This window comes from Dicentrarchus labrax, unplaced genomic scaffold (assembly GCF_905237075.1).
Source record: "Dicentrarchus labrax unplaced genomic scaffold, dlabrax2021, whole genome shotgun sequence".
NCBI lineage: Eukaryota > Metazoa > Chordata > Actinopteri > Moronidae > Dicentrarchus > Dicentrarchus labrax.
Window position 1 is genome coordinate 25,038,792 of NW_026136706.1, and position 13,173 is coordinate 25,051,964.

The following is a 13,173-nucleotide window of genomic DNA, read 5'->3' on the forward strand; positions in this document are numbered from 1 at the left end:
AATGCACTGCCAATAAAACACATTGGAATTACAGACAGATAGATCTGTATATTTTCTGCTCTTGGCACAAAACGTGACAGGATAAAAAACGTCGCTCCAATCAGGCGCTTCACACTGATTGGTTCCCTACCACGCATGCAAAAGATACCAACCTGCCACAACACTCCAAGCTTATAACACTGTAGGCTTCTTGTTCTCTTACAATAAAGTTATCTGAATTCACAAAGGCATATATATATATATATAGTAAAGGTTGGAATTGCTGCTGCGCACTTTTCTCTGTGGATCTTTGCTACTGTTCTGCATTTTATGGCCGTGCTTGGGCATCGCAATGCTCTTGTTCTGCCAATAAAGACTGAAACAGATAGAGAGTGAGAGAGAGAGAGAGAGAGTGAGAGAGAAAGGGAGAGGGGAGGGCTGTGCCTCGCAGTGAGAGAGAGAGTGTGGTGGTGGGAGCGGTCTGCTCTTCCTCATCAGACTCCTTGTAACCCTCCGTGCTGGAGGAGCGAGGAGGAACCTCTCCTCTGTTTGTTTTGCCCTCTCTCTGCGGACGCACGGATAATACCACACCACGGCTGGGAAGATGGTTTTTCTGCTGCTGCTGCTGCTGCATATGCTTACCCTTTACACTCTGAGCGTCTTTAGCGGAGCATCCGCCGCTACTCACTGTGAGTATTTCACCTACAAGCTCACCTGTAAGCTCCTCTCCTCTCCAGTGAAAGCCGCTGTGCGCAATCAGACAGGAGCTGTTCGAACCGGGCAAGTTTTTACGCCTGGCTGGTACCTTTGTCCTCCCGGTGTTGCGTTGGGAGCATCGTGACTGTAAAAGACGCAGCTGTTGTTGGTCATGTGAATACTTTGTCGAGGTTTCCTCTGTGTCAGTATCATGCGGATGAACAAGTTGTTGATACGTCCTCGCCTGTGTTTCGATGAAGGTCAAGCAAACAGGTTCATCTCTGTTCATTCACAAGTGTAACGCAGTGTGGAGCGCCTGCGCTCACTCCGCAGCCGCAGGTTCCTGGCGCACACACACTTGATGTGATATTTTTAAAGAGTGGGTCTTTGGACATGTTTTGCTGGTGTGTGTTGAAGAGAAAACTGCTGACTGGTCACAGCTGTAGTGCACAGACGGCTGCTGTTATTGGTCCACTCCTACGTGAAAATACCACACACGCGCGCGCGCACACACACACACACACACACACACACACAGCCTGCTGAAGACAGATTGCTTCTCCCCAAGGGTTGTCATTTTAAATTTGGAGCCAGGACAGTTTTATATTTGTGTTTAATTGGATGAGTGGTTCCAATAATGTGTCTGTGGATTTATGGAGATTAGAATAATTCTGATAAACCATCCGTCATTTAAGTCAATTTCCAAGAATAAATGACCAAAGTTCACTGTGTTCAGCTCCTCGGATGTGTGGGCTTCTGCTATCTTTGGTTTCTGCTATCAACTGAATATTATTGGGGTTTGACTAGGACAAATCAAGCAATCTAAAGGAAGATTTTGGGGAGGGTTGTACGTTTTTTAAATATTGTATATACCGAATAATCAATGGTAACTCAGTTATCTAATAAACATTGTGCACACTGTAGACATGTCTATGTTAGCTATAGAACCTATGTTTTTCATTTAACCTTGTTGCAAGATTTCCTTTAGAAATCTGCAGCGGGAACAATGAGCAGAGCTTACATCCATAAATCCGCTCTTCATACCCAAACTGAAGACAAATCGTGCAGACATTGATAACTATTTATATGAAAAGTGTTTTCCTGATACACACACTGGGCTCTTAGCTTAGGTATTTCTAATATTTGGTCACATAACAGGAAGTTATGTGTGTTTTCACATGAAATGTGTGTTTTATAAAGAAAATGAGGTAGATGTCTTGAGTCACCGTGGCTGAACAAAAACACACTCTGTGTTCCACGGTTTACTCAGGGGTCAGGTTCCCACAAGGTTTCCCGTGGATATCCCTGCCCACCTCTCCCCTTATACACAAAATCCAATTTGCGGATTGTCAAAATGTACCGATTTAAAGGTCCCGTGTGTAACGTTAAGGAGGAACTATTGTCAGAAATGGAATATAATATTCATAGGTATGTTTTCATTGGTGTATAATCTCCTGAAAATAAGACTAGTTGTGTTTTCGTTACCTTAGAATGAGACGTTTTTGTCTAAAGAAGGAGTGGGTCCTCTTCTACGGAGGCCACCATGTTGAACCACCATTATTCTACAGTAGCCCAGAATGTACAAATCAAACACCGCCTATAGATGGCCTTTTGCGAGTTTCGCTGCCACCATAGTTTCTTCCACACGCTTGATTGGGAGGGTGAGGCAAGGACGTTGCCATCAGTAAATATACTGCTAGATGCCTGTAAAGCCTTCAGTCCTTTAGGACATTCATACTCCCTAGAGAATGGACCTTTCAATTTTGGACTCTCTACCTTCCCTTTCAGGCCAAAACATAAATTTTTGCACACGATTATATAATCTAATTTAAAACTATAATCTTAAAGTCATATTTCAATGTTTTCTGGTGAGCACATTCGTTCATTCTCCCAAGGCAATACAATTTTTTGATGACAATCTCTCTAGCTGTACTCTTTGGACAAAGTTTTCATTTCTAGCCGGATAAGTCATCAGTTTAGTGTTCATGTCATTTGTGTTGTGTAATGTATAAATCTTGTCGTGTTGAAATTTTAAAAAGCGATTCCCAACAGTCAATGAATATACCAGAGGCATGACTTCATGTGATCTTTTTGTTTTTGAGCATTACCGGCATGTGGTGGGTTTTAAGCAGTTCATGTTAAGGTGAGGAACTGAGCTAAACTAAGCTGCATTACTCATTTATGACAGCCCTGTGGTTCTCAAATGTGTGCAGTGATCAGCTCTGACGTGCTGTGCTGAGATGAAATGGTGAGATGTTCCTGGAGGTCAAAGAGCTGCCTTCATACTTACCGCTGAGAAACCAAAGGGAGGGGGGCAGAGATGTGTCATGGCTGGTTTGTGAAGCCACTGTCAGGCGGCAGCCACTTCCTCTCAGAGGTCCGTCTGCACTTTCTCTGGCTTTTCAGACAGACAATGGCGAGTATATCCTTCAGTAAGAGTTCATTGATTCTGTATTGGTGTGACCTTTACGCTAATGGCAATATAACTGTCAACAGAGGAGCTATTCACAAATGTACGGAACATTCTTATTTTTCTTTATTAATTATTGTATTAACGCAGTAGAATACAACTTTATCATACAAAAGTGGAATGTTTCTCGATAGGAAACCACAATGAGCTCCCTAGCAATTATATCATAGTAAAAGTGAGAATGTTCATATTTCTACAGATTTTACTGGCATTATGTTGACCACTCTAGCTAAAGTGGTTTTATATTAGTAACTAAGGTGCCATGCCAGGATGTTGAATTGTTAGGTGGCACAATAAGTCTGGAACATTCTGGCTAGCACCAAAGCCATGTGCATTACTACAATACTGAGCAAATTAGATAACCTTGGTCAGTAACAAGTAGTGTAAGGTATTTCAGTTCAGTTTGAAATGTATTTATTACTTTACATTTGGAGGTATGTCTAAGAATTTGCCACCTGTTGAATTCATACTTCAAACAAATAGGTGGCAGCATATCAGCAAAAAGTTAAGCTGCCGTTAGCTATAGTTAGCTTAGTTAGCCATGCAGCTAGCAGTCCTGTTAGCTGACTCTGCCTGTACTGGAAGGTCGGAGCACCAGAGTGTTGGTGTTTACACCTCTAGCACAGGACATTGGGACCACCATGAGGAGAAGGTTTTCAGGCCAGGGGCAGGACGGAACTCTTGCTGGGATGTTGGCCAGAAGCAGTGACGGATTGGGCACCAGAAATGGAGCCAGGGTGAGCGGACAACTGAACTGGGCCAAGACCCACGAAGGCCAGTTGACGACAGTGGCTCTTATCGGACCTCGACTCAGGGGACAACGAAGACATGGCTTGTTCAGGTGGGGACAGGAGAGGCATGAAATTGGAGAGGAGTGAGAGGACAGTCGGGCCAGGAGCCAAACTTCTAAAACCACCTTGATGTTGTTAGACTGATGGCACACTACGCACAACAGTGACTCACTATCGCCTCTTGAGGTACAAAGTGGTATTACGAGACTCGGCGGGGCTAGCTGGTTAGCATGGTAACTTCAGTAGATAGCAATGCAGCATAATACATAGATGTCTTACGTTTTAAACTAAAATCTGCATCTTTAACCCAGTTACTAAATATGACATTTTTGAGGTTGATTGTCCGGTCAGGAGTTGGATGGTAGGGTTGGAATCAGTTTTGTCTTGGTGCATTCAGTTACCAGCCTAGCTAGGGAACTAGGACTTAGCTTAGCTTAGCTTAGCTTAGCTTAGTTTAGCTTGATAACATCAAACTGTAACATCAGGCTAGCTGCTTGATAAACTACAATGTCTTGTTTACTGTTTCTACACAACTTTAAGGAGATGTGGGGCAGCTTGTAAACTGCTCTCTAGCGTAAAGTAATTAGTGACTAATACTTTTGCAGTTGAGTAATTAGTGAGTTAATGTAATTACTTTATCAATTAGTATTATATTCTGAGTAATTGATTACAGCAGTTCATACATATGTGCATCCCATGGTTGCAACTAATGATCATTTTCCTTATTAATCAGTCTGATAATTATTTTCTCGATTAAATGATTAATCATTTGGTCTATATAAAATGACATGAAACAACAACAACAACAACAACAACAAAAACGTCTATTTTCCAGAGCTCAAGATTATGTCTTAAAATGGGTTGTTTTGTCCAGAAAGTCTAAAACCAAAACATATTTAATTTTCTATAATATGAGAGAAATGTAAGTGCCAATTAACTGACTAATTGTTTCAGTGCTAATGTACCTAGATATTTGTATCTACAGCACATTTATCAACACGTTGGTTGTTGTCATATCCTGTTTGACAGTGCTGATGAGAATAATCCTATAATCTGTTTCACTTATGTATAGCACCTTTTTGTACACTGGAAAAACAGCACTTCTTGAAACAAGCCAAATATTCTTAAATATAATAAAAATGTCTTGTATTGATGGGGTACGACTTACTTAGAATTCTTAAAACTGGCATAAAAACCTAGCAACTGAAACACTGTAATGGACTTTAAAACCAGAAGAAATGTCAAAAATGTAAGCAAGTTGTGCTTACTACAAGCAATGAAAAAGAAAAGAAAAAAATAAAATAAAATAAGTATTTTGGTCGTTTTATTGAGCTGAATTTAAAAATGTGTACGATTATTAGTAAAAAAGATTACAATAAGACACAATTTCTTCAAATAGCATAATAAAAATGAGTGATTTTATCTTAAATGAAGGCACCATGAGCATTTTTTTTGTCGTTTTTTTAACAATGAAAAACTAAACAGCTGCTTCAACATACTACTTTCTCTTAAACTAAGAAGTTGTGCAAGTGGTCTTCCCCCTAAAAAACTGAAAATAATCTTGTTCCTCTGCTGGGATATTATGGAAACCATTGTTGTAAGTTGTTACTGGTTAAATCTAGCTCAATGTTAGCTGGGATATAAGACAAGGTTAGATATATTTTCTTAAAACCAGATTATCTTTCTAATGCAAAACCTGCTTTACAAGACTTTTTAGACAAAAAATAAGAAACAAGGCTTTTTTACTTTATAGAGATTCCTTTTTTGCAGCGTGTGTATATGTATACAATGTGAGGCTTCTTTCAGGGAAATGTTTCCTTCTATAAGTGGAAATATGAGTGTTTTTAAAGTTGGCTTTTGGCCGGAAATAGCGAAGGCTTTCATTACCAGATGATATGACACTCTCCTTCACCACAGGTCTGAGGGGGGAATATTGCTACGCTCTCAGTCATTCCCTCACAGCAGGCAGAGACCGCTGCACCGCGCATCCATCTTTAATAAGCTGGAATCTGTTTCCGATGTGGCGAAGAACCACACACATATATTAACTTTGAATTTCATGCTTCAAGTTAGCTCAGCGAGCAGATACTTCACAACTAATTATTTGCCATCTGAAGCACCTAGAACGTGCTGGCGCAGAGCTGGCAGGAATGACGGTGTGTGTGTGTGTGTGTGTGTGATGGAGATGATGCACCTGCAGATTCACTCGGCTAATGAATGTGAAGCAGGCATTCAAGGAACACCTACTGATGTACACATTCAAGGCCTGATGAATTTATCAAAAGGTAAATGAGGCAGAACACTGCTGTGTGACAGCGCAGGCACTTTTCCTTATGTTTAAACATAGAGTGCAGTTCTTAGACACAACCAACTGGAAGGAATGTGCAGTGTACACATCCGGACTGGCATAACAATGTGCTATGACTGACATTAGATTGCACGACATATGCAATTCAACGGCAGTATATACAGAAATAGTATACAGAATGATTATGTCACAAGGATTACTCTATGTCTGTGCATCTTTTATCTTTTTAACGTCAGTTATTTTTTACCTTTGTATTTTGTTATGCCATATTTTAGCTATTAAGTGTAAAAATCCTATCATAATTTGAACTAAAGTATTTACTCTCGAGATTAAGCCGACTCAAACTGAAACAACAGTAAATTAAAGAGTGGGAGCATTTGCAGTACATACTAACTAGTAATGAAAATATAAAAAAAATCCTCTGGTAGTTACCATGAAAACTCTTAAATAATAATCAGGAATGACTGAAGCACAATTGTTTCACAAATTGCCAATTGCCTAATACTGTATGTCAGTGATTCTAAAAGTGGAGTATGTGGCACTCTGTCAGGGGGTCCTTTTAAAGTTTTCAGATGCATTCATTGGAATTATCATGTTATAAAAATATGTTTCAAATATTTTTTATATTATTGTTTTTGTGTGTATTTACAAAAGACTTAATATTTTAAAGAACAATATTTTAAATACCTCATAGATTATTTTCTAATCTAATATATCTGTAACTCTCAAAGTATTTGCTCTTGCCATTAAAGCATGCATCAGTGGTATTCTGTGTTGAAATGGTGCAGATATTTTTAACACTTTCAAATACATGTATCTTTTGTTCTCTCACATCGCTAAGACAATAGAAATGTCAAATTATTCAAAGGGACATACATGAGGGGCTTCCCGGCATATTCGCTATCATGTAAAATGGAAAAGTTCCCATACATTTTAATTTTGAGGAGGACAGTTTGGTTACGGGCAGATTACTGCATTTACTTTCTGTAAAAAACCAACAAGATTATATTTCTACCCCGATTAATCTCCGTCAGAATGACTTGATTTTTAAAACTGAAGTTGAGTAAGGAGCACTGCCGCAGAGGGCTGTGTGTTTATTCGGTTAAATTGAGTAAATACAGCATTTCAAAGCTCCTCGTATGATCTCTGACTGACTGCTGCTCTGCGGAGACATGAAATGAAGAGAAGTTTACAGTCTTTATTTCATCTTTTCGAGGCGTTTTTGTTTCTTCTGATGTATTTCTATTGAATTATTTGTCACACACACACACACACACACACACACACACACACACACACACACACACACACACACAGATGCTGCTGTCTTCACTGTTTCAGGTATTAAATTCAATATTTGAGTGGATAAAACGTGCAATAAAATAATTTAGTCAGTGTGCTATCATGGTCTATGTATTTTATACCAGTATACGGATCTTCATTAGGCCTGTCACAATGACTCATTTTGTTGGACGATATATTGTTCCAGAAATAATTGCAATAAACTATCTTGTTGTCAATTTAATAATAAGCATAATAATGCAAGTACACCCTTCCAAAGAGCAATGAACTTTTAATTTTTAAGAATATTCAGACATTGGAATTGTAAAATATTAAAAATGTAAAATATTAAAATATCCTTGATAAACACACCCACACAACCAAAACAACAACAAAACCTGCACTTATATTAATATTAAATAAGGCTGTGTATTGGCAAGAATGTGGCGATACGTGTATATACATCATAGCCCTGCATTACCTTTACAACACTGTCGTCTAGCGGTTGAGGGTCTAACCACAAAAATCAGTCGTGTTTTTGAGAATTGATACAGTATCACAGAATAACATATCACAACACGTTATTTTTTGATATTGTCTTACACCCTTCATGTTAAAAATAATCTAGTAATGGTAGGGGAAACTATGCTGCTTATTGTGGCATCACATTGACTAAAATGTTGATGACATTCTTAAATGATAAGCCGATATCGTGATAGGTGATAATTCCATTGTATCATATTGTATGATATGTCGTTAACATAATCAGTTTGACAGGCATAAACTTCATATAAGACATTTTCTGGAACATTTCTGTAGAAATATTTTAATGAATAAAATAACCAGACAGGAATGTCTTTTTATCTTATCTTAATTAAATGGTAGTGACCGAGTTTTTCAAAGACTAATGCCGATATCAAAACAAAAGAAAGTTTAATTTATAATTTCATTATTCCAAGTAATCTACTTTACATGGTTATCTTATCCACTAATGTGTTGTTTTAGATTCAATTCATAAAATAGAAAAATACATTGATTTATGCTGTAGATTTCAGAACGTGACTGATATTTAAGGGAAAGCGGGATACAGTACGTCAGAAGAGACATCATTCATCTGCATTATTAAATTGTAACATAATATATATACAGTAAGTAACAGTTTTAGAGTAGATTTGGTCTCATATAAGATGGGAGAACAGTGCAAACGTTTACAGCAGGATGTATGAGAGTTATAGTACAGGGCTGGAAACTAACCTTCTCACCACTTTCCCAAAACTCACAAAGGGGAACACTAACATTGTTCCACAGCAGCCACACTGACACACCGGATGCCTGCACATGTGTCTGCAGACATTTTTTGTTCATCGGCATTGGCTGATGTCGATCGTCTCAAAATGGCAGATAATTGGCCCAATTAATCAGTATTAAATAGTTTAATATTTTAAGTACTTCGACTTTGATTCAAGAATCCAATTGCTCTCATTGATTTACAACATTGTGTACAATGGATGAATTCAGAGATATTAAAGGGATAAATACCATGGAAAGGAAAAAAAAGTTATATCATGTCACAATCTCCATCATTATATCGCCTACCCAGGATAAGAAGCTAGTTAGTGACATGCTTATATGTGTTTTTACTGTCAGAATCTTCAGAAATCTGATGGTACTAGGATGCTTATACTGTCCTCAGCAGTGTACAGAACAAAATGTTTTTTGATTGTAATGAGAAAGAAGAAAAGGCAATAGACACATGATATCAGACTATTTAGAGAAATAATTTCTTCCTGGTCCCTCAGGAGCAGAAAAAAATCTATTGTGATGAATATGGCGCCAGTGGAGGCCTTTCCATTTGCAGCTGTGTTGGTCACACAGCGACACTGCAGCAACTCCCAGTCTACAGAGTGCAATGAATATGCTTCAAATGGCTGTAGAGTCTGTAAGTTTCATCCTCTATTTATTTTCAGTGTTACTGGCAGCGAGGTCTGGAAGGATTATCAACACCCACTTTCTATCGACTGTGCCAATGAGATTGATGCAATAACCAGCAAGGGACGGTCACAGTGATGAAAAATGAGACAAAAAAATGATTTATTTTTTGAGCATTCAGAATCTAAGATAAAAAAAATTAGGTGTTAAATTAAGAAGAAAAAAAACGCCAAGGCCTGCCTATACTCGCCTGGCCAGATTTCACATTCTGCATAGCACAGTTTATTATTTTGTGTAATTACATTGTGTGATTACCTGTGAATTAGACACAGACCTGCTTGTGCACACGCTATGATTTGATATTGATTATGATGTATTCTCGGGGAACTGGAACAAACACTTATTATATGGAGCTGCTGGTTCACGGGTTTGAGCAGCAGTGTCTCCAATCAAAGGCTTACACTGCTCTAATGCCTGTAGACCCTGTATGGTTCTATATCAGTGGTTCCCAACCTTTTTCCTTGAGGGAGCCCTTTTCTATCATTTAGTAAACTGACAACCCCTGACTCAGGGACATATTTTATGGATATTTCATATTATATTTAGTGCATGACAATAACAGTAGAGAACACCTGATAAACTGTACAATGAACCTAAAGAGTAAACACAATAACTGCAGGAAGTTTGCGTAAAAAATGAATTTTGAGCAGATTATTTACTGTGAATATTACATCACAGATGTGTTTTCATGATATATTAGGCACTTTTTATACAGTTCTGTCTTTGTTATGGATTATTTTACCTTTTAACAATCATACATACTTAATAGGCTTCTTTTTTGACAAATTCAGTGTTTTCTTTTCATTGTTTTTGTTAGCTCTTTGGCTGTTTTAACTGCATATTCTTCTAAGGCAGACGAGGCTGCTGAGAGGGAAAGATATAATGTTAACATTTCCACATTAAAATGTCCATAAACACTATGGACATTTTATATAGACCGATGTTATATATGTAGTTGAGTTGTGTACTCACATTATCCCAAATGTTTCCAACAATGTTAAAAATCTGTCATCTTATTCTTATTATCATTACAAGTCGCCAGTCTCTTTACTTGCAACAGCTGTCAAAAATTGACATTTTATCCAGTTTTAAGCCAAATTTTATCATACACTTTTTGGATCTTGTTTTTTTAACTCTATATTTACTGAATGAAAGATTTTAGTCATCAGACAACTGGATCTTAAGCTATCAGAGAAACAAACTGAGCTAATGTTAGGACTCAAAGGTCCTCCGGGAGGTGCTTTCTTTGCTGAACAGCGTCGGAGAAACACAGATTTTTAAGATGAAACTACTTTATTCAATGTTTTTATGAATTATATATTTTTTATACAAATGAATAGGGATGTCAGGAGACCAGGTACTTCAGTACCAAGTCACAGTAGGTACCGGGATTTCAATTATTTTCAGACCTGATGGGGCTGCATATACGCCTACATGCAGCCCAAAGCATCTCTCCCTCCCAAGTAAGTATGCACAATCGATTAACTAGTGGATAATCTCCCTTCGCTCTGCCCCTCCAGTGTAGTGACAGTCGCACATGCCTTGCAGATTCGTTGTTGTTGAAAGGGAATAATCCTAAACGCAAGCTGTGATTTTTGGAAAACTTTACAAAACATAGTGCTGAAGAAAGTCAACAGAGACACATACAGAGAGAGATAAACAGAAAGAGTGAAAGGGCAAGTCAGTGTGTGTGTGTGTGTGTGTGTGTGTGTGTGTGTGTGTGTGTGTGTCAGAGAGAGACGAACAAAGTGTTGCATGTGTGAAAAAATAAAGAAAAAAAGTGAGCTTAAAATAGTGAATTAAGTAAATAAGATAATTAGAAAAGGGACCACTGTTGTTTTTTGTAATGTCCGGATCTTTTTAAGAAAGGAGTTCATGAGATTTTTTGTTCATATATGTTTTTACCGTGGTATGGAATTGGTATTTAGAATCGTGGAGTTTCACTGGTACCGGTATCAACTAAATTCCTTGTATCCTGACATCCCTAGAAATGACTGCTGAGATATAGGCAGACTGTATTTTTTTCTTTTTAAGTTATTTTAAAATCTCTTTAAAATCAAGAAGGCTTTACAATCTCCTGTGACACCCTGGCAACCAGTAATGGGGGCCAAGGACCCCAGACTGGGAACCAGTTGTCTAGATATTAACAGATTAGAAGTCAATAGATTTTTCTACTTTTCTATTTTAATACCTATTTACATTTACAGAGTGCAGACGTTCTGGAGTGCATGGAACAACAACAGATTTTGTCATTTAATTTGGACGACTTGTAGCCATCTGTAGGGAACCAGCAATGTATTCTCAGAGTGTGTAAATATGTTTTTTACTGTGTTGTTGTTGTGTGTAATCAGTCCTTATTCAGCCTGTTGCAGCAGCTTTGAACCAGTAGCAGAACAGACTGAGGGCGGCACACTGACACAGGCATCATATCTATAAATGTGTCTTGTCTGGAGAGACTTCCCATGCACCACCACACTCACATACGAAGCACTACATAAAGCTATAAAACCAAGGCTCAATCATCTTCTTGCACTGGTGTGAAACTCCCTCAACCTCCATGAAGCATTCCTTTGAGACAAAACTGATGCTTATGAAAGCCTCTTTTTTTATCTGCACCACTCAATGAGAACCACTGAACTCAACTGAATTCAGACTACTAAATCAATACTAGTTCTTTTTACTTGAAAGTAAATTATACTTTTTATGGCTGTCTGCATGTTATAATATTCACCCTAATATTACCCTATTACTTAAATTTAACCCTAATATCGCAAATGTATCATACACGTTACCAATATATTAGGCCTTAATTATTGCTACCTTTGTAATCACCACATTTTTGAGCATTATTACCCCTTTATTAACAAGATATTATCCATTGTTTACCATGTCTTCACCAGCAATTCTACAGAAAATCAACACAAGTCCTGTTTCATTACATTCCTGAATGAGGGCTGAATAATTCATGTTTGGCAGATGAGATGTGTATAATCACTAAAGCTGTCGATAGCCCAGTAAAACATCCCGCCGGCTGCCTGTAAATGCTCACAGGTCCCTTTAGATTATATGCAGCGTTCAGAGAAATGAAGTGCTACAGTAAACCAGGCCGTGTTGCCTCAATCATTTGTATCGATGCATGCTTCCTTGAATTCAGCCAGCATTTGGGACTAATTGTCAACTGATACCTCAGATCCACTCGGGCTATCACTGAGCAGAGGTCACTGAGCCCCAAAGCCTGTTAGTCCATGCAAGGTATCATATGAAGCTTTATCAATACCACACAGAGGTCTGAGGCCGCTCTGATACCAGATACTATCGCTGTACCCTTTGATATTATTGACTCTGTGGTCTGTGTTGACTGAACTTACGCACCCTCCAACAGGCTGTCTTTGCTGGTGTGGGGTTTATCACTGCTATACGAAGGTGCTATGCATGTGGTTTTAAGTGTTTTATTGCCCAATAGCGGAAAATTATCAGTGTTGATCAATACCAGTGAAGTAATGGTTGAAACCAATAGCCAAGTAACACATTTCATGCTTTTAGTAATCTCTTTCTAGCCTGTAGACTTTGCTGTGTGTTGCTGACACACTGGTCACAATAATCACTCACAGAACATTTATAAATGACAACGCTTAACTCATTTATCCAGCAAATATACA

The 13,173-nt window shown here is 38.2% G+C and overlaps 1 protein-coding gene across 2 annotated transcripts in view; it reads left to right on the forward strand.

Annotated features, from left to right (window-relative positions):
- The first annotated feature begins 286 nt into the window (after positions 1 to 286).
- The window catches only part of LOC127365473 (contactin-associated protein-like 5), a 92,524-nt gene continuing 79,637 nt past the window's right edge, over positions 287 to 13,173 (forward strand). Inside the window, exon 1 of one of the 2 annotated variants that reach the window (XM_051403576.1) lies at positions 287 to 668. In XM_051403576.1, the coding sequence (XP_051259536.1) occupies positions 584 to 668 (85 nt within the window). In that variant the 5' untranslated portion in view covers positions 287 to 583. The remainder of the gene's footprint in view (positions 669 to 13,173) is intronic. The other variant, XM_051403577.1, reaches the window with a different exon arrangement.